Here is a 22,657-nt window from a genome sequence, read left to right as displayed (position 1 = left end):
TAAAAATAACATTTAAGTAGCTATTTTGTGATACAAATATATGTTAGCTCTACTTTCTATTTAGGTGGGGGGCTGTCGAGTCGCAGCGACTGTGGAGTTGGTTGAGCTTTGGGGGACAACCTCTGTGGTGGAGGACTTAAATCAATGTAATCATCTTTTGGCAGTTTTGACCGGGGTGTTGCTGAGGAACAAAATTTGCAAGTAACGGCGTTGCTAATGTACGCTGATGAGACGGCGGCGGTGAGGAATCTAGGTGGCGAGAAGGTAGCTGAGGTACTGGAACTTTAGACCGTGCTCCTAATTCTTGATTTAGGTTGAAATAACTATAAAAATGTAATCTTTAACAAAAAGATAAAATTGCCAGATCTGAAAAATTCATTAGTGGTAAGTTACAGGTGAATAAGCACTAATCAAGAAATTAATTACAAGGGAGGGAAGAAGGGAGGAAAAATGAAACCTGGCGCTGGAGACTTTGCGTGGGACGTCTGGCTAGAGTTCATCGGGCAATTAATAAGGACGATTTTCACACATCCATCAATTATCAAATCACAGTATAGAGTTTAGATATCATTCCACTGGAGATGGCTCTTGTAATGTTAGGAATTGATGCAAAGTGAAGCTAAACACAAGCTAGAACTATTCTTTTAGAAGCTAAATCTATCGATAAGGAATTGGTTTGATCACTTTGATGTGATTAAGCTAAGAACAAATAAAAAATAAGACAAGTAAAACAAAGGACTGAGACTTGGTTGATTCAAGCTAAGATGCCAAATATTACACTAAGATTAAGGAATTAAACAAGGCATAGGGTAAATGAGATGCACAAAAGTGTCCAAATAACACTCTCGTAGCTATTTGAACTTGCAACATATCCTTAAACTCCACTCTCGTGGCAATTCAATCCAAGGTTACCCAAGCAAGAACACAAGGCATAAATTCTCCCTTAATACCTGAAATACTCTCTTATTGGGCATTAAGTGTGTGAATGTGTGGCTAGTGTACAAGCTCTACTCTCGTAGCAACAAACACACCAAATAAATCATATAATTGGGATCCAACAATTATATTCAATTTCATAACAAACCCAATTCACACAACTAACACTCGAACACCCAAATAATCCCCTTTATGCAATAAAACTCAAATAGGAATCAATAGCAAGAAATCAAACCAAATCCTAGTCCCAAAGCACTTAGCTACTCATAATATAATAATAGATACAAAATATTAAAAGAGTAATTGAAAGCATAGATGAAAAGTAAAGAGAAGAGATAATAAGAAAAACTTCTCTATTGAAGCTTTGAAATTCAAGATTTTCAATGTTCTTGAGCTTGGAAATGGAAAGAAATAATTAATCTACACTAATCTAAGCTATTCTAGAACTAAACCTAACTAGAGAATGAAAGGAAAATGAAAGATGTGTTTTTGGGTGGAAAAATCCCCTTTTAAATGGAAAAAACAAGCTGGAATATGTTGCAGAGGTTGGCTATGGGTGTGGCTGCACCCGTGGCCAGAAATGAAGGGCACACTGCCCAGTGGCCACACCCGTGGCCACCAGGCAATGCACCCTGCCTGGTTGTCATCCTGTGCACTACGTCTGTCTTCAAAACAATTTTTCACCCTTGAAATTTTTGAATTATTCTTTGTGGTCTTCATCAAAGTTGTAGCCCTTCAAGTTGGCTTTCCAATGGCACAAGAATCACATGATTTGGACACTCCAACACTGAGATATGGTCAAATTACGGAGACAGCGCCAATCTGGGTGAGAAATGCCACCTTACTATTTTTTTGCTTTGCCTTTGCATTGAATTGCCTATATCAACAAGACCACTAAGACACAAATATTTGGCACATGAAAGAGTATTGTTCAATCTTCTTCTCTTCATTTTGCCTCACAAAAATATCCCCATGCTATGATGATTTGAAATTTTGATCAAAGAACTCAATGTTTGGCTCAAAACATCACTTTCTTGTCAAGTCACCTAAGCACAAGCAATCATTCCATAAGTTACCAAATTGAGTCCATAATATACTGATTACCAAGTAAAAATATCAAAATGTTCAAGGAAAAAACATTAGTTTTAGACATTCATCAGCAATCTAAGAAAGCCATTGAAGCAATCGAAGGTGCCCTGGGAGACGTGGTGGACGTCGATGGGCCAGCCAATGTCCGTGTTGGCCGCCGCAACGCCGTCCCTCTCGACGCTGCAAGTCACTAGCGATTTTCTTAGTGCCACCATCAGCACCACAAGTATCGGGGTCTGCATATCTGGATGAACAGTGTGGTTGTGGCCTCAGTTTTACGCTAAAATAGTGCCGTCATAATGGTAAAATTAAAAAAATCAAGAATATCTTCGTTTGAAATTGTCTTGTTCATCATCGTTGTCGTCGCAAAGCGGAGCACAAAATGAGAACCATTAAATCCGGCCAAGGGATAGGACTTGGATCGAAACAGACGAGTTGTGGGGTGGGTATTGGGTGTATGTGGAGCATGAACAGAGGTAGAAAGAAGCTAAGTTGCTAGAAGGAGAAGATAATAGATTCAGAGATGGAGGAGGAATGTCATCATTGGAGTCGAGCCGAGTGGTGGTACGCAATTGCATAGAACAAGAAAGAGATTGAGCAAAGGAAGATGGAGATAACAAAGAGTTGGGACGGTGAGAGAGATGGATAAAGTTGGTGAAAACGCCGTGATGATTATTAGACTGTGTTGAGACAACCTTAGGCTACATTAATGAAAAATTCAAGCAGCCTAAATCTATTGGTAAGTCACCAGTATTTCTTTTCTCCACCAATAGATGGAGATGTATAGTAGCAGAGCTGCGCAACTATGGAGGAGAGGATAAGTGAGGAATAAGCTTATGCGATTATAATTTTACTCTCACTTTTGACAGTCAACTAATGGATGAGTCAACAGAGGACTAAATTGTGTAAAGATTATAAAGTCATGGACTTTATTGTGTAAAATTGGAAGTTGATGACCAACTCGGTGAAATCTTCATAGTCGAGGGACCAAATCGGGTATTAACTCTAGATAAATGTGTATAATCGAGAGACTAAATCGTAACTCTTAATAAAATATGTTGGGGATATAATTAGTTAGTTTTAAATATTAATAAAATAAGATATTAGTTTGCATGCCACATCATTGATTATATGACATGACACTGATGATATTAATGCAACATTAGCAAAATTAACAGCCATTTTAACACCATTAATTATTATCTTCTATTATATTAAATTTTAAAATACATGAATTAAACTAAACAAAACCTAATAATATTGGAACCTCATAGGGACTTTTACGCCCTTACAAATGAAAGTTCTGTAATTGAAATGATGAATTACTCTAAAAACATTTGTTCAAATAATTTTTTAAAGACCGATTAAAATAATATTTTTCAAATGCACCCTTAATATTGTAAGGTAAATGCTTGCTTATTTAAAAACAGATTTGACTTGTATGGTATGTTGGGTATCCCATTCCTTTCAGATATATATAAAAATTTAAAAACAAAAGAAAAAGAAAAAGATTTGACTTGGATCGATATTATTGAACATTAAAGAAATACTACAAATATCATACTTTTTTTTTTGAAAATTGCAAATATCATACTTAAAAGTATTGTATTTTTAAATGACTTGTAAATGAATATATAGTTTTAAAAAAAAAAAAATTGACATATTTATATATTTGCATTGTTTATCCTTTACCTCCAACATTAATATGATAACTTTTTTTTTCAAATGATAACTCGTTTAAAATCAAACGGCCCTAAGAGCATCCACATTAGTTGGGGAGATTTGGGGGATAATGTAAGAGTGATTAGGAGAGAGAATGTGGGAAGGGGAGAAAAAAAAATAAAAAAATAGCAAAACTAATTTTTTAAAAAAAATAAAAAAGATAAAAAAAGAAAAGGTTGTTGGCGCGCCTGACGCGCCCGTGTGGGATGGCTGCTGTGCGCAAAACGCACACAGCAGCCTAAGATGTCTGATATAGTGAATGCATTGGGAAGAGAAATATTTTTGTATTTGCAGGACAAATAATTCTACTATTAACCCCACCCCACATCAATTAATAACCCCATACAAGTTATTTCTTCTTACATTATCCCCATATTATCCACTAGTGTGGATGCTCTAACTACTCTTTCACGTGCAATCTTGCACCAAAAGTCGATAAAGATTATCTTTTTTCTTTTCCTTCGTCTTGAAACTCACAACATATGTGATTCTTGTTTTCACCAAATAATAATAATAATAATAATAATAATAATAATAATAATAATAATAATAATAATAATAATAATTTATCCCCTTAAAAATTTTGGGTATATTTTATTAGTATGCACATTTTGTAAGATGAAATTAATTCTCTAAATAAGTCATATTTGGTAGCATCTCTCAAAGTATTGTTACATACATATGAATTCTATCTCTAGACTTCATACTCTTCTTCTTTTATTTTTTTCTTTTTTTTTTTTTTTTTTTTTTTTTTTTGAAAAACATTCAAATTAACCATTAAACTGAATATAAAATGTAATTAGACAATTAAACTCATAAAGTGTGCAATTAGATTCTTCAAGTAGCCAAATATGTTCAATTATACTAAATAGCAAGTTAATCCCTTCCCCAACAGTTTACCATGCCATGTGGCGCCTACATGGATATTAAATTATGCTTTTAAATTAAACATTATTACTTTTAGAAAAAAATGCAATTTTAGTCCCTCAATTGTTCATTGCTAGCGATTTTAGTCCTTAATTTTTTTTACCATGGCAATATACACCCCTACCTCTTCAAAAAAATTGCATTTTTAAACCCTAGAGCAACAAAATTTTTAAACTATATTAAAATTTTACTTAGTACATGAATATTTGTTTTATTATCTTTGTTCTTTATAATGTTGTCAATTTTGGTATATCTTCTGCAAAATAGAGATTTGACAACATTCTTCCATAAATTTTTTCGTTTTCAATTATGGCACATCGTCTCTATTTCCATACATAACCTTGTTAAAATCATTTTTTTATTTTACAAATAAAATATGGAGACTAAATAGTATTTTAATTAAAACATAAACATTAAAAAGTATTAACTCATGTATTAAGTAAAAATTTAATATAGTTCAATAGTTTTCTTGCTCTAGGGGTTAAAACTGCAACATTTTTGAATAGTTAGGGGTGTATATTGAAATGGTAAAAGGTTAGGGACTAAAACCGCTAACAATGAACAATTGAGGGGCTAAAATTGTAACTTTTTTGTTTTTAAAAAATCACATTTTTCCCTTACTTTTATTATTAGTCCCCCGAATCCCCAAATTACAAGCATGTTTTCCCTAACGCAACCTGCGAATCATGTTAGCAAGCAGTAATCAACAAGCGGAATAATGTTTAATTTGAAAACATAATTTAAACAGGTTTGTTGCTTATATTCTATGTTATGTATTCTGGTTCGTAGGTTCTAGAGATTTTGGGGAAAACATGCATGTAGTTTGGAGATTTGGGGAGACTAATAATAAAAGTAATAATGTTTAATTTAAAAATATAATTAAAAAATATATTTAATTTAATATCCACGTAGGCGTCACGTGGCATGATAACTTGTTGAGGGAGAGATCAACCTGCTATTTGGTGTAATTGAACATATTTGGCTACTTGAGGAATCTAATTACACATTTTTTGAGTTCAATGACCTAATTGCATTTTTGTATTTAGTTCGATGATCAATTTGAAAGTTTTTTTGTTTTTTTCAAAAAAAAGTCAAATAAGCCCTGAAAGTCGACCTAATAGTGCAATTGAGTATATAACTAAAAAGAAAATGGAAGTAAGACCCTTAAATTGACCAAAAAAAAAAAAGAGCAATTGATTCCTAATTTGACATATTCGTCGATGTGACAATGACTTAACATTAATTCGATAATTTTTTTTACAATTTTTTAAAATTAAAAAAGAAAATAAATAAATTGTCAGATAGTGACCGCCAGACGCCAACACAAGGTTGCTATCAAAGAACGATCGTTGATTGCCAGTAACCCTAGATGTCTACTTGACAATGGTTGCTCCTCGTCGATCTCAAATTAGACGGGGTGATCATGGCCACCCCTCGTCTGAAATTTAATGGAGGCAGCTATGGTTGTCCCTTGTCTTAGATTCAACGCAAAGCAACTATGACTGCCTTCATCTTAGATTGGACGAGGGTGGCTATGGGCACCCTTGTCAATATACAACTATGACTATTGGAGGGAGACACTCATGACTAGCCATGTCTTGTAGCTTGTTAAATTTTTTTAGATTAAACATTATTTTTTTTTTTAAATTAAGCGTTATTTAATTTATGACAAGTTATTGTCCCATTGGATGCCAAGTAATTGCCATATAGGAAAAATAACACACATGGAGGCTTAGTCAGCGCAAAATCAACAGTAATATGTTGAATAAACTAAGTCAGATTATGATTCAATTACATATTTTGCCAATTTAAAGGGTCCCGATAATTCTTTTTTTTTTTTTTTTAAAGTAGGAGACTTAATTGCATTATTTGGTTAATTTAAAACGCTTATTTGACACGTTTTTCTTTCTTTCTTTCTTTTTCAAAAAATCCTTTTTGCATTGATAATCTTTATTTAAAAATTAACATATTGACAAATTATAAGATTTCTAGCTAGATTGGATATTCGGTGAATAACAATGTATCAAGTTATTAGAGTATCTTTAAGTTATTTTACACACTCTTTTGTGTCTTTTGCTAAACGATCAGTGAATTGTACTGTCCATAAATTAGTTCAGGGGTCGATTTCTCAATCTGCCAGTAGGAAATAGATGTTTTTTTCCCTTCATGTATTGGTTAGTCGTTGTACTTGGACCTTAACCATTAATATTATCTTATTTCCTTAAAAAAAAAAATGTATCAAGTTATTCAAGTAAACTTTGATTTATGGGCATGGTTGAAAAAACCGCTAAGCGCACTTTGGGTGCTCGGGGGCATCTAGCGCTTAGGGTGTCTAGGCGGCGATTAATCGGCGCCTAGGCGCCCGTATATTTTTTATTTTTTAAAAAATTTGTTTAAACTTTTTAAATTTTTTAAGACTTGATAATTATTAACTATTTAATACTAAAATGTTAAATATTAACCTAAAAACATCTAGAGTTAAAATAATTTTGGGTTATTTCGCTCAAAATGTTATTTTGTTTTGAGTAAAATAACCCATTTAAAAAATAAGAGAACAATAGCTAATTGGCTAACTAGGTAACCTAGTCGTGTCGGTGCCTAGGAGCTAAGGCCTAGGCTGTCAGCGCCTAGACAACCTAGGAGGTCTAGTCGGCGCCTAAGAGGCCTAGGCGGCCAATCGGCCAGTGCGTAGCGCCAAGACGCCGATTAATCGGTGCCTATACAGAATTTTTGCAACACTATTTATTGGAAATCAAGTTATTCAAATATCCTTAGAATTACTCTTGTATTTAGCAATAATATCATGTTCAAATTCAAATCAAGTTGCTATCAAACCTTAAAAGCTAAATTTAAATAAATATTTTAATAGTCTAATATTTAATACGGAGTACAATGTAACACTTTTGATTGTTTTGACTAATATTTTGGTAATTAATAACTGGATTCAAGACATATAAAAGATTGTTTTTTACAGGCAATTATGACATTTAATTTCAAGCCTTCAAAGTCAACAATATTTGAATAAATAGTTCAGGCCAGTCTGACTATCAAGTTTTCCCATGTGCCTTCTTTCCCATCCTTTGGCAAAGAACAAACCTCTAAAATTGGCTTAGTACATTGCCATTAATGATTTTTGGGAGGTTTTTGCAGTTTTTAGGTTAATATGGAGGAGAGAGGCTAGCTTGGAGAGAGAATGTTGAGCTCCTAATGCAAGAAGTGATTTTTGTGGGTCCCCTAGGAGAGAGAAACATCAAAGACCAGGTGCAGTGTTGCCCGTTTGGAGCACACAAGCCGACTGACGCGTTACTTGCTTCGATTTTTTTTTTTTCCTTATTGTGTCAGATTTGCTTTTTTTTTTTTCCCTCTTTTTTCTTCTCTCTTTCCCAACTCTCTCTCTCTTAGTTGACACCTCAAAAACTCAAAAGAAAAAAAAAAATCATTAATTACTTTGTTAAAGATTAGAGCTGAGTGACATAAAAGCCTCTAAAAAATCAATTGTCACAACTTTAATAACTTGTTATTGGAATATAATTGAAAAGACTTACAATGTTATAAAATGAAAATTGTGCACTAAAAATTAAAAATAAAAAATAAAAAAAAATTAAGACAATGACTAAATATATACGGACTATATAGTAATGATCATAAAGTCATAAAAAGAAAAATATGAAAAGTTTTATATAATTATTTGGGATCTACCAACCAAACAACAAATGTTGTCTAATCAACCTCAGGGGTGTGGTTGAGTGGAAGGGGTTCATCCATTTTTAGCCAAAGGTCTTCGATTTGATCATTGACTTTGGGTACGGAGTAGTGTTAAATCTTCAGGTCAATTGTTCTCCCAAAAGAGATACTTACAATTGAGCAATGAAATTAGTCACTATTTCCGATGGTGGAAACCCTGGCTGGGTACCAAAAAAAAAAAAAAAAAATATATATATATATATATATATATATATATATATATATATATATATATATATATATATATTGTCTAATTCCTATAATATACACAGCACCCACATTATCCTTTAAACCAAACAACACCTCAGTGTGGTTCATACTCCAAAATTAATTAATATGCCACATGCATGAATGAATAAAGGAGAAAAAGAGGGTGACAGATAGCTTGCTAGCTAGAGTATACCTAATGGTTTCCCTTTCATGTACCCATAATCTAGCATGCAGTATATATTGATGTTTAAAGTGATAAATTTAGTTGTCCATAGGATCCCTTCCTTACCTTACTAACCAAAGCATCGGGTCCAATTTTGGTGCTCTCACAACACATTTGCTTCACAACTTTATTACTCCCTAATATATCATGCCTTTTTCTTTCCTTGTGTCGTCACTTTTGAATTATAGGCTTTATTTTGCACATGAGAATGAGGTCCTTTTTTGCATACTTGTTAAGACCATAGAAGCCTATTTATATGATAATGATAACCCTTTTAGATAGTTGGTGTGGCTCTTTCTAGAGCATATACCAGTTTGAATGGAAGTGAATCGAGAATTATTGTTGGGTTGGTCTAAAGTCGGTCGAGTTCGGTGTTTAATTTAGTTCCCTCGCAAGACATTAGCTTCACAACTTTATTACTTCTTAATTGGCCTTTTTCCACTAGTGTCTGGGCGTCTGGCAAATTATTGTGTGGACAGCTATGTGGATCACTGCGTGGACCACGATCTAAAACGACGTCGTTGAATTTTATGAGTTAGAATAATGTATATTATGAGTTAAAATAATATACTTTATGTGTTAGAATAACGTACATTAGGCTATTCTTATCCTTGTAAATCTCTCTCACTTTTTAAAATGGGTCCCACTTCTACATTATCAAATTTGAAAGTTCTCTACTATTTGTTCTGCATTCCTGCAAATATCTCTCACTTTAAAAAATGAGTCTCACTCTTATATTATATTATAAATAAATAAAAGGTAAGCTGGCGGCAGCTTTTGCGGCCATTTCAGCAAAAGCTGCCAAGCAAATTGACTAGCCACATGGACAACAACAAAAAAATAAAAAATAAAAAATTGTTGGGATAATCTTAGCCTTATGTGTTAGAATAATGAAAATTTTGAGGTAAAATAATGTACTTTATGAGTTAGAATAATATACATTATGAGTTATAAAAATATATGTTGCAGTGGGTTACGTGAAAAAAAAAATTGTGCGAAACATCATATCTCGAACAATGGTCCACACAGCTGTGGGGACATGCGATAACTATTGCCTTGTGTCTTTTGAAATATAAGCTTTATTTTGAACATGAGAACGAGGCCCTTTTTGCATAGTTTGTATGACCACAGAAGCCTATGTACATGATAATGAGGGCCCTTTGAGATAGTTAATTAGTATGGCATGTGTCTAGAGAAAAAACCAATTTGAATGGAAGTGAATCGAGAAAAATATAAGCAGTATTCTATTGTTAGGTTGGTATAAGTCAGTATAATGTGGTGTTTAATTTAGTATTCACAACTTTATTACCTTTTTCCAATTGGGTCAGTTTTGAAATATAAGCTTTATTTTGAACATGAGAATGAGGCCCTTTTTTGCATATACTGTTTCTATGACAACGGAAGCCTATGTACATGATAATATGAGACTTCCTTAGGGTTGGAGTTCAGCCTTTTGGAAGAATGATAATATGAGACTACCTGCATGGACAGCTCAGTTAGTTATATAGGTAAAGTTTGGGAACAATGACTTAGGATTGAGTCTCGCCAATGACAGTATGAGAGCAATCTCTCAAAGTGAGGGGGCTCTTTGTGCACAATAAGCAAAGGTCTAGCCTCTGTGATCAACTGAGTTGCCATGATTTTCATCCTCTCAAATACTCTGTCGGGCGCGCGGAGACGTGGGGGCCCTTGGGAACAATGATAATATGAGTGCCTTTAGTTTTGAGATAGAGTTCATTTCACTTTTTGTTTTTATGATTTTTGGGATCTTGTTAATTACAGTCCATGAATTTAAAATATGTTAATTTAGTACCTTCAACTATTCAATTTTTTTTAATTTCAGTCACTCCGACTAAATAACTGGCTAAAACTCACAAGAAAATTTTAATAGCTACAAACGTCGAAATAAATTAACTCACTGAAAAAATTTTAATAGCCAATTATTTTAGCTATTAAAATTTTTCGGTGAGTTTTAGCCGGTAATTTGGTAGGAGTGATTAAAATTGAGAAAAATTAAATAGTTAAGGTACTAAATTCATAATTTTGAAACTCAATATTGCAATTAACCAGACTCCAATAGTCCTAGGACGACCAAAAGTGAAATTAACTCTTGAGGTAGCTCTTATTGTCGGTGCTTAGAGCAAATACCAATTTGAATGGAAGCAAATCGACAAAAATATATTAACGGTATTTTAGTTGTTAGGTAAGCCTAAATCGGTTTTATGCATGGTTAGGATTAAAGGAGGGTACGTATATGATATGTCGCATTCTCCGATCCATTGATGCTGCAGCTTTACCATGACAGCTTCTGGATGGAAGAGAATTTTGAGCCATAATTTCGTGAGGGAACATGTGCAGAAAGAGCATTTGAATTGTGATGATAACAACGTAACCTCACTTTGGATTGGAAGTTTGCAATCAGATAATTTGGTAGCTTAGCTAGCTTGTACATACAACAAAGTGCAGTGCTAACTGCTAAGCTGTGGTGCTCACCATTTGAGTTTCTTCTGCTTTTCCCACATGGGTGTAACATCCTCATACAACATAGCTGGCCCAAAATTCTATGCTCTGCTCGGGTTTATGATAGATTCAGCTCTCATACATCAATCAGATCTAGCTAAACACTTAGTAATGGTGTGATTATAATATTGAATCGTTTGAATCACACCAGGCCACTTTAATTTTATCATATTTTTAGGATATTAGTTTAAAAAATTGTATTTAAAGTGTTACAATTGCTATCACAAACGCTCTTTAAATGAAATGACTGGCATAATGGATATATCTATTACGACTCTGTATTCTAGAATTCATTTTTCCTTACCCTGCATTATTGAGAATATATTATTTATCATTTTTATTTTTTAATGAGACTTTTGTATTTTTATAAATACATATCTTCATGTATTTTAAATACAATGTATTTGATTAATAATAAGATATATAATTCCAAGAACTATTATTATCATCTGATAAACCAAACGATCCATGGCTACAAACCTTATCAAGAAAAAAAATCGCCAATGCCACCACCAAATCCTCGTCGTTGCACCGTTCCTGGCCGGTGACACCACCTTAGCTTCTCTTCTCGCACCATCTCTGATATTGCCTATCTAACCACAACCTTAATAAATACCCCACAAACAACCCATCAATTTATCTTCATTAAACTTACTTCCACAAACTATTTGTTTAAGAAGCTAGACTCAACTTGTTCTCTTTCTTCGTGGTCAAAATCCCAGTGGATACGTTTATGCATGTTTCCAACTTCATTTATTAAGGCACCGGATAAGTGTTCCGTTGTAGCCGATCCTGTAGCCAAAAATTTGGTCTGTCAGGATTTTTTTTTTTATTTTGTCCATGCTCATCTCGTTTCTGTCCGATGAAGTTTCGTATGTTGTAGTGGGGCATGCCATGTCTTGGGCCATATGGCAGATTATTGAAGTTGCCTTTAGGTCTTCAACTCAGACACGATATCTGAGTCTCGATCTATAGTCAGTTGCAATCTTTGCGCCAGGGGATTCCACTATGAGTGAGTATCTTGCCAAAGCCTAGATTTTAATGGGAATTCTTGCCGAAGCCAGCCGACCAATTAATTTGGATGAACAGAATAATCTATATCTATTCAAAGACCTCTGCCTTGAGTACCGTGCAATGATCTCCTCATTCACAAAGTAGCATCAAAGGTGCTACAAGTAAACTATATATCTACAAAAAGATCAATTAACAGACATCTCCACTAAACCACTAACCACAACAAGGTTAAATGATTTAGGGGACAAGCTTAATTAATGTTCTCTCCAAAGAACCAACTTAAAGGAGGCATATTAGGATTTTGTATTCTATACACACTAGAATTTCTTTTCCCTCTCACTCTATTTGTGAAAATAAATAATTTACCATTCACATCATAATTAGGTGACTCTTAGTATCTTTATAAATACATATCAAGATAATTTACAGAATTATTGTTCTCATCCTTTCAAGATACTTTTGAATGGAATAAAAAATGAGTTTAGTAATAAATTGATAAATTCATTTAATTTGTTACTGGCCAATTGCATAAAAAAAAAAAAATTTTAAATCAAAATTTTGGACTTTCTAACAATTGTATCCGAACCTTCTAAATATGAGCATTCCATACCAAGATTATATTTTACTTTTGTATAATTCTATATCCAAAATTACGATCAATAAAAAAAAAAAAATGGTTGTTCTTGTATGAGATTATCTCCCTTGGGAAGGATTTTAAATATTTAATACTTTTTTCAACAAAGATTATATTTTCAATGAAAATATTACATTTTCATTAATACTTCTCAAGGAACAAGTAATACCAATAATTTTTAATAAAAATAAATACTTGCTAACTCATAAAACATATATACATTTTTGCTAAAACTTATTATATATTTGAGATTCGTCTCACATGAGACTGTCTCATACAATTTTTTTGTGAAAAAAGTAAGATCTAATATATATGACCCAATATTTCATAGATCAATCATTATACTACAGAGTCCACCTGACATAAGGTACATTTTTATTATATTAAAAGTACATTTTTTAATGTCTTTAAAAAAAGTACATTTTTAATACACTTAAAATTTCATTTTGAATGTATATTATTTGAGTATTGAAGATATATTATTTGGTATACTACCAAATAATGAACCTTTAGTACACAAATAATGTGCATTCAGTATATTAAAAATGTACATTTATAGTTTAAAAAAAAAATGTACACTTATTCAGGATCTGTATTACAATATGGACCATGGTCCACAATATAATTTATCTTCATAGTGAGTGAGGTATTAAACTTCTACAATCGTTATGCTATGGACCCGTGTCCAGCATGCAATGTGGACACGGTAACGGTGCCGTTAGTGGCACCGTTATCTTCCACTTAAAAAAAAAAAAAAAAAAAAAAAAAAAAAAAAAAAAAAAAAAACTCAGATCGCTTCGTTATAGGAGTATATGTTCATAATTTTATCGAGTTAATGCCACATGAAATCCTCAGAGTATAGTGGTCTTGCCTCGTTTAGTCCTAAACTTTCAAATTGACCATCTGTGTTCATTCGACTTTCAAATTTAGCCATTCGTGGTCCGAGTTAACCACCCATGGTCCTTCAACTTTCGAAATTTAACCAGCCGTGGTCCTCTTGAAAGGACCATGGTTGGTTAAAATTTAATAGTTGAAGGACCATGGGTGGTTAACTTGGAGCACGAATGGTTAAATTTGAAAGTTGAATGACCACGGATGGTTAATTTGAAAGTTTAGGACTAAACGTGGCAAAACCACTATACTCGGAGGACCTTAGATGGTATTAACTCTAATTTTATCACTATATGTTCATAATGTCAGAGCTCTGTGTTCATAATTCCATAACTGTACATTCATATTTCCATAACTGTACATTCATAATTCCGTAACTGTATATTCATAATTCAATAACTGTACATTCATAATTTTTGAAGCTCTATGTTCACAATTTTAGAGCTCTATGTTCATAATTTTATCACTGTATTTTCATATCGTAAGTTCATATTGTAAGTTCATAATGTCAGAGCTCTGTGTTCATAATTCCATAACTGTACATTCATAATTCCCTAACTGTACATTCATAATTCTATAACTGTACATTCATAATTCCCTAACTGTACATTCATAATTCCATAACTGTACATTCATAATTTTCGAAGCTCTATGTTCACAATTTTAGAACTCTATGTTCATAATTTTATCACTATATATTCATAATTGTAAGTTCATAATGTCAGAGCTCTGTGTTCATAATTTCATAACTTACATTCATAATTCCATAATTGTACATTCATAACTCCATAACTGTACATTCATAATTCCATAACTGTACATTCATAATGCCACAAACGAATAACGCCGTTAATGATGAAAAAAAAAAAAAACCTGGAATGCCGCGTTTTTTTCCTGAAAACGACGTCGTTTTGGACTCGTGTCCTATGCATAATTTGCGAAACTTCTATGAGTAATTAAGATTTAAGGATCAAAATTAAAACTCATGAAGCCATGATAATTAGAAATTCAACTTACACTTAATCTATAATTTAATGATGAAAAGTGCAATTATCGTATGTAATATAAAAATACTAAATAGAAGAGAGAACCACCACTTCAAATTCATGCAATAAGATAGTTGAAAGGGTGGATCTAAACTAATTATTAACTTTTGGGTTTGGATTGGGGATTGTGAGTTTGGATTGAAAATCATTAACTAAAACAGTACTTGGGATATGTATATATGTTATGTGATTGGACAAAACATGTCTGCCTATATAGCCTATAATGCTTCATCAAATACATACATTATCATAGGAGGGACAATAATAATCAGACATGAAATTAAAAGATCCGTCCTCAGATGTGTACATCACACATGTTGCTATGACTCCTATGAGCCATGGTTTATAACATGGAGTACTCCATAATTAATTACCACCTCAGATTTATTTAGGAAAATCTCAATTGATGTCCTATATTTGTATCATATTAGATAAAGGAACTAACATCATTATTGTAATATTAGACCGTTTTGATTTTATATGATATTGCAAATTGTATCTATAGAGGTATTAGGTATACATCTAGCATTAAGTATACCAGTTTTTATAGTAAATTAGCTCATGATACCCGTAGTTAAAATTAAAGTCGCAATGTAACTAAGGCCGCCAAATCTTGAACTTGGACCCCGAGCCTCTAGCTGGGAGGACCAAGACCAACCAACCCTCTACAAGGTAGTACTAGTCCGGGCTTGGACCGAGCCTAAGATTTACCACACCAACCCTCTACAAGGCAGTACTAGTCCAGGCTTGGACCGAGCCTGAGATTTACCACTCAAGCGTAACCCCTAGTTGGTTCAGGATCGGATTGGTCAGTAGTACTAAAAAAAAAAGGTATAAACATGAAGCTCTCCATATTCTGTTCCAAACTGATTCATAAACTGATGCTCATTCATTGCGTACGAAGAAAATCCAGATATGAACCTAAAAGGTGGCATCTTCAAAAGCCAAACCTCCTGGGAACAGAAAATGAAGCTTTTCTCCAACATGAATATAACAAAGACTTCCATACAAATTTATTTCCTGCATGCCCACGAGATGTTTCCCTTTGTCGCGGGCTGCATTCATTTTGAATTGCCTTGCAAAGTGCTCCATTTCGAAAGACTGATTTGCATGGTTTCTTGATCAATGGAGAAAAGTCTCGAGGGGCTTAACGAATCAGTATTATTCATTGTGCAGACATTTCCATCTCGAGTAAAGCCAGTACTGCATAAATTTCTGGAGTTTGCGAATGTGATCGGTCTCCAGCAACAAAAGCATGAAGCTCGTTCCCGTTTTGGATCCAACTGCAGCCAGGGCTCTTCCTAAGCCCCTTTCTCTTCATCAAGTCCCTCAGCTCTGAAACCCCGTCCCACCTTCCAGACGTTGCGTATGCATTAGAAAGCGCCACATAATTTCCCGAGTTATCAGGGAACATTTTAATCAAAGATTTAGCTATATGTTCCTCGAGCTCAGACTCCCCGAGCTCTCTACAAGCTGCAAGTAACGATCCCAAAGCATGGCCGTCAGGGTCAAAAGGCATTTTCTGAACAACGTGGAGAGCTTCATACACATTACCACACCGAGAAAGAAGTGTAGCTAGACAACCATAATGCTGCATTCCGGGCTCCACGTTATATACAGAAACCATTTCATGGAAAACATTTAAACCCTCGTTCACCAATCCGATGTGACAGCAGGACGCTAAGACAGTAGTAAAGGTTATGTTGTCTGGCTCGACGCCTTCCTTCTTTAGATGCTCGAATAACCCGAGGGCTTGCACTGCACGTCCATGCAATGCATAACCCGATATCATCGCATTATACAAGGCTATCTCTTTTATCGCAATTGCATCGAAGATTTGTCTAGCCATGTTCAGATTTCCACATTTCGAATACATATCCACTAACGAGGTTGCCATTGGAAGAGATAACGGAATTCCTCGCCTCACATTATACCCATGAATGGCCTTTCCACAAAGCAATGATGCCATATTCGTACAGGCCGAGAGAACACCAACAATGCTTGCAGAGGTTGGTTCTAGCCCCGCTTCCAGCATTTGCTGAAAAAACATAATCGCCTCATTGCCAAACCCGATTTGAGAAAGGCCCGTAATAAGGGTAGTGTAAGTAATATGGTTAGGATGTACGCCAGACGCTTTCATCTGTGAAAACATATCAGTGGCCTCGTTTATCTGGCCATTTCTTAAGAATCCAAGAATAACTAAATTCCAAGATATAATATTTTGTTGTACACCGTCTAACTGCATCTGGTAAAACAGTTTCAACGTCTCACCGCTAAATCCCATTTCCGCATAAGCAGCTAGCAATGTATTCCAGGAGACGATATCCTTATCAGCTGTAGAGTCAAAAACTTGCCTTGCATCGGTAATTCTCTTGCATTTGGCATACATATCGACTATACTATTTGCAACAACCGCATCACTTTCAAAATGATTCCTAAGACAAAAGCAGTGTGCGGCTTTACCAAGATTTAAATCGCTTAAATTTGTTGAAGCAGATAATAACGACGATAGAGTCACACAATCATACAAAAAGCCAGCCGATCTCATTTCACGACACAAGGAGAGTGCTTTCTCAACCTCACCCGATTGCACATAACAAAATATTAACAAATTCCATGCTACCACATCTTTCTCGATCATTCTACTAAATACCAGTTCAGCATCACTAGCCAAACCAACCTTGGAATAAAAATTTATGAGAGAAGTTCCCAATATATTATCCAAATCTAATCCGTTCTGAATTGCAATAGCATGAACTTGCTTTCCAAATTTGAATGCACGCAAATTAGCTGAAGTTGTGAGAATGCTTGACAGAGTTACCCGAGACGCTTCAAAACCTTCAATTCTCATCTCACTGAAGACTTGAATTGCTTCCTCATTAAACCCATTTTGCATATAACTCCCAATTATTGAGTTCCAAGCAACTACATTTCTCTTAGACATATTATCAAACACCTTTCTTGCATCACCTAAAGCCCCGCATTTTCCATACATATCAATAAGACTGCTGGCCACAAATACACACCCATCAAAATTCAATTTCCAGACTTGCCCATGAACACATTTTCCAAAATCAGCATTGTTCAAAGCACCACAAGCTTTCAAAACATTTGGGAGCACAAAATTATCTGCAGAAATCCCATTTTCTTGCATTTCAATGAACCCCAACAAAGCCTCTTCAAACAAGCCTACTCTACTATACAGCCCAATCATAGCAGCCCAAGAAAACTCATTCTTTAATCTGAGTCTTGAAAATAAATTGCTCGAGACATCAAAAAGATCGCATTTCGCATAGAAAATCACAAGCTTTGTTTCTATGAACTCATTCCTAGCAAAAAATTTACCATTTTTTATAATTTTGGCATGGACTTGCTGGCCCAAGAGAAGCTCTCGCTGATAAACACAGCCCTGAAGGAGTTCACCGTAGAATTCTGGACCAATACGAAGCTCTTGGGCTTCCATTCGATTGAGGAGATCCACAGCTTCTTGAAGTTGACCATCTTTGCACAGAGAGGAGATGTGGGTGAAGTAGGATTTGGTGAGAATTTCCGGATTTTTGCCATTACCATATAATTGTTTGCAATGGGTTTGTATTAATTGAGGTGATTTTTCAGGTTTGATCTGAGGTGGAAAAGGGCTTAAAGAGGTGTTATGGTGCAGCGAAGCCATGCATGCTTAGAAGGTTTTGAGAGGAGATGGATATGGTTACCATTCTGGATTTCTGGCCATCCAAAACACAACAGGATTTTTTTTCTTTTGTCCGATCATAGCCCAAATCATTGGCAAATTATGCCCTGGACACGGCCCAAAACGAGTCGTTTTTTAAAAAAAAAACGCGTCATTTAATTAAAAAAAATAAATAAAAAAAAAAAAATAATTGCGCGCATTTTGCCGTTAATGACGTTATTTTTTTTTGGATTATGAATGTACAGTTATGCCGTTATGAATGTACAGTTATGCAATTATGAAATTATGAACACAGAGCTCTAACATTATGGACTTACAATTATGAACATATAGTGATAAAATTATGACCATGGAGCTTTAAAATTGTGAATATAGAGGTTCGAAGATTATGAATGTACAGTTATGGAGTTATGAATGTACAGTTATAGAGTTATGAATCTACAGTTATGGAGTTATAAATGTACAGTTATGAGATTATGAATCTACAGTTATGGAATTATGAATGTACAGTTATTGATCGAATTATGAACAAAGAGCTCTGACATTATGAACTTACAATTATGAACATATAGTGATAAAATTATGAACATAGAGCTCTAAAATTGTGAACATAGAGCTTCGAAAATTATGAATGTACAATTATGGAGTTATGAATGTACAGTTATGGAGTTATGAATGTACAGTTATAGAGTTATGAACGTACAGTTATTAACATATAGTAATAAAATTATGAACATATACTCCTATAACGAAGCGGTCTGAAATTTTAAAAAAAAAAAAAAAAAAAAAAAAAAAAAAAAGATAACAGTGCCAAACGGCACTGTTACCCGTCCAACGCATAACAATTGCAAATCATTGACTTGGGCAAATTATATCATGTAAGGCTATCTTCAGTCATGGGGCAAATTATATCGTGCACCAAGGCGCACAATGCTTATGCGTCCTGACAAAAACGATGTCGTTTTGTATTTATATTTTTTTTAGAAATTTTATTTTTCGTTTTTATCGTTAATTTTTGAAAATAAAATTCTCTGTTTTGAATGTACATAATTGTATAGTAAAATACACATAAACTCATAATATAATACACATAATTTAACATGATACATAATACACATAAATTCTTAACAAAATACACATAAACTCTTAACATAATACACATAAAATCTTAATATAAAAACAACGTTGTTTTGGGTAAGGGCACAATGCATTGTGTGTCCTGGTGCACGATATAACGATTGGAGTCATGGAACATGTTACCACAAATAAAAAATATATATTATTTGAGTATTGAAAATACATTATTTTGTATACTATCAAATAATGTATATTTAATACACAAATAATATACTTTTAGTATATAAAAAATTATCTTGTATTCAGGGGAGTACATTATTTGAGTATTGAAAAATACATTATTTTGTATAATGTAATTTTAGTATATTAAAATGTACGTTTTTATTGTCCGCATAATATTATGTGGACCATGGTCCACATAAAAATTTATTGATTATGCCTGCAATTTTCTCTCACTTCAAAATGCTATATCATTAAATTTACAATTATTAATTATTCCCTCTATATCTATACAATTATCTCTTCTCTTTCAATAGTGGTCTCATCTTCACATCATTTTAATAAAAAATATATTTTTAGCAATAAAATATTAATAATAATAATAATAATAATAATAATAATAATAATTGAAATAATAACAAAAATCCAAAAGTTGTCCTTGAATGGTGTGACACCAGAATTAGCAATTCTGTAATGTCAAAATTGTAACACATGAGTAAAAAAGAAAATGTCAAAATAATTGCCAAAATCCCATAGGTACGGATGACCTAATAGGATCCATTGTCTTCTTATTTCCATAGGCTTCATCAGTGTCCAATATCCAGAAAGGCAGAAAGCTAAAGATTCAAGACAAGGTTGACTTCTTCAGATCGGTCTGCCTCGTCCATGGATTTCCCCCTTTATCGTCCATTCTCTCAAGCTGAAAAACCAATAGAGAGAAGATAGCGGCGGTGGCAGAAGCAGAGCAGCACAGTGACGGTGGCAGCCATCGGTAGTAGCGGAGGAGGTGTCGTTGGTGGCTGCGTTTAATGTGATCACAACCATGATATGGGGTGGCAATGTGAAGGGGAAAGAAATTAAAGGGAAAGGATGTTTTGTGGACGCCATGACCGCCGGCTTCTCCATACTGGGCGTCATGGGCGAAGATAATTTTGTTTTTCTTTTTACATTTAATTAATTTATTTGAATAAAAAATATTTTTTGTTTTAATTAATTTATTTGAATTTAAGAAATATGTCTTTTTATTTTTTAATTAAAAAAAAAACGTTTTTACTAGTTACTTAAAGGTAACCTGTTAATTAATCTAATTGCATCAAAATAAAAAATTAAGAGGTCTAACTAGAATTTTTTTAGTTTAAGCATTTAATTGCACTTTGACTTATAGTTAAAGAGCCTATTTGAACCTTATCCTTTTTTTTAATTGCACGCATAAATTTTCTTTTTTTCTTTTTAAATTTCACACATAAATTTAGGATAGTATATTTGTTGGAGAAAATTTCAATTTTGGTCACATGACTATAGGAGCATTGTTAATTTTAGCACCTGACTTTTAAAAGTGTCAATTTAGTACCTTGACTATGTAATTTTTGTCAATTTTGGTCACTCCGGCCAAATTAACGGTCAAATTTGGCCGGAAAAATTTAATCCAACATTTAATTTATAATCTAAGGGGCAAAATTGTCTTTTAAGCATTTCTCCTAATTTTGAAAATATGGTCCGAATTAAGCCCAAGTGTTGTTGACTCGGTTCGTATGTTTATGTGTGGTCAAAGCACCGTTCCCTTGCCAGAGAAGACGATAGAGAGACGTCGACGGGGTCACTCGTGGCGCCGTAGGCAAAGACTTCAAAAAGGAACGAAGCAGCCGGAATAGCAGAAAACGAAAAAGATGGGAACGAAGCAGCGGAAATAGAGAATCCAACGCCGCAGGCTCCGATTCCGTCGACGTCATTCGTGGTGCCGGCTACCGCTTCCCTGCCAAGCAAGCTATCACTGTTTCTTTATTCGACGGGCCGCAAGAAGACGATGGGAACGAAGCAGTGGAAATGGAGAACCAACGCCGCAGGAATTTGGCAACGGATGAAGTGTTTTCTGGGTTATTCCCTTAAGCTTGACATTGAATTTGGCAATGGAATTTTTTAAATTTTGAACATTGAAATTTGAAATTAATTCCGGTGCTTGACATGATTAAGCATCGGAAACTGAAAAGAATTTCCATATATTACTATCAATGATTACCATTGTGTTTGTTGTTTCTTCGTCAATCGTCATCTTCCATGGCTTCCGGCATAGTCAATCGTCATCTTCCATGTAGCTTCCGACGACCATGAAGGATTGAAAATCGTCAGATTGCCGGCCAAATGAAGGATTTTCATGGCTTCCGACAATTTTCAATTCTTTCGCCAAATTGCCGACCATGAAGGATTGAAAATGGGCAATTTGACGATTGACTATTTCGCCGGAAAAATTTGTGCTTATTCGGACCACATTTTCGCAATTAGGAGAAAGGATCAAAAGACCATTTTACCCCTCAGATTATAGATTAAATGTTGGATTAAATTTTTCCGGTCAAATTTGACCGTCAATTTGGCCGGAGTGACCAAAATTGACAAAGATTAGATAGTCAAGGTACTAAATTGACACTTTTGAAAGTTAGATGCTGAAATTAACAATGCCCCTATAGTCATGTGACCAAAATTGAAATTTTCTCTATTTGTTGTATTGATTAAGGGATAAATTTTCATTTTTGTACAAAATAAATGCGCAGTAATTTTTATTTTCTTTTTATGCTCATGATAAATGTAATATATTGGGAAAATAGCAATTTTTCTTCATGTGTTATATACTTATAGCACTTTTTTCCCCTGAATTATTTAAGTGTAGTTTTTTCCCTGAAATGTTAAATGAACATATTTACCCTTTATTTTTCTTCTTCAAC

The 22,657-nt window shown here is 33.9% G+C and overlaps 1 protein-coding gene across 1 annotated transcript; it reads right to left on the bottom strand.

Moving 5' to 3' along the window:
- Nucleotides 1-15,826: 15,826 nt before the first annotated feature.
- LOC109166580 (pentatricopeptide repeat-containing protein At5g55740, chloroplastic) lies at nt 15,827-18,717 on the bottom strand. The gene has a single exon (XM_019315479.1). It carries the CDS (start codon nt 18,624-18,626, stop codon nt 16,122-16,124), a length of 2,505 nt encoding a protein of 834 aa, XP_019171024.1. The 5' UTR covers nt 18,627-18,717; the 3' UTR covers nt 15,827-16,121.
- Nucleotides 18,718-22,657: the final 3,940 nt, after the last annotated feature.

This window comes from Ipomoea nil, unplaced genomic scaffold, assembly GCF_001879475.1.
Source record: "Ipomoea nil cultivar Tokyo-kokei standard unplaced genomic scaffold, Asagao_1.1 scaffold3104, whole genome shotgun sequence".
NCBI lineage: Eukaryota > Viridiplantae > Streptophyta > Magnoliopsida > Solanales > Convolvulaceae > Ipomoea > Ipomoea nil.
The sequence above is the reverse complement of the archived record's forward strand: the minus strand, read 5'-3'. Positions and strand labels throughout refer to the sequence as shown.

Bases quoted from the DNA above. Each gene is read 5' to 3' on its own strand.
- LOC109166580 (XM_019315479.1), bottom strand. From the start codon at position 18,626: ATGGCTTCGCTGCACCATAACACCTCTTTAAGCCCTTTTCCACCTCAG.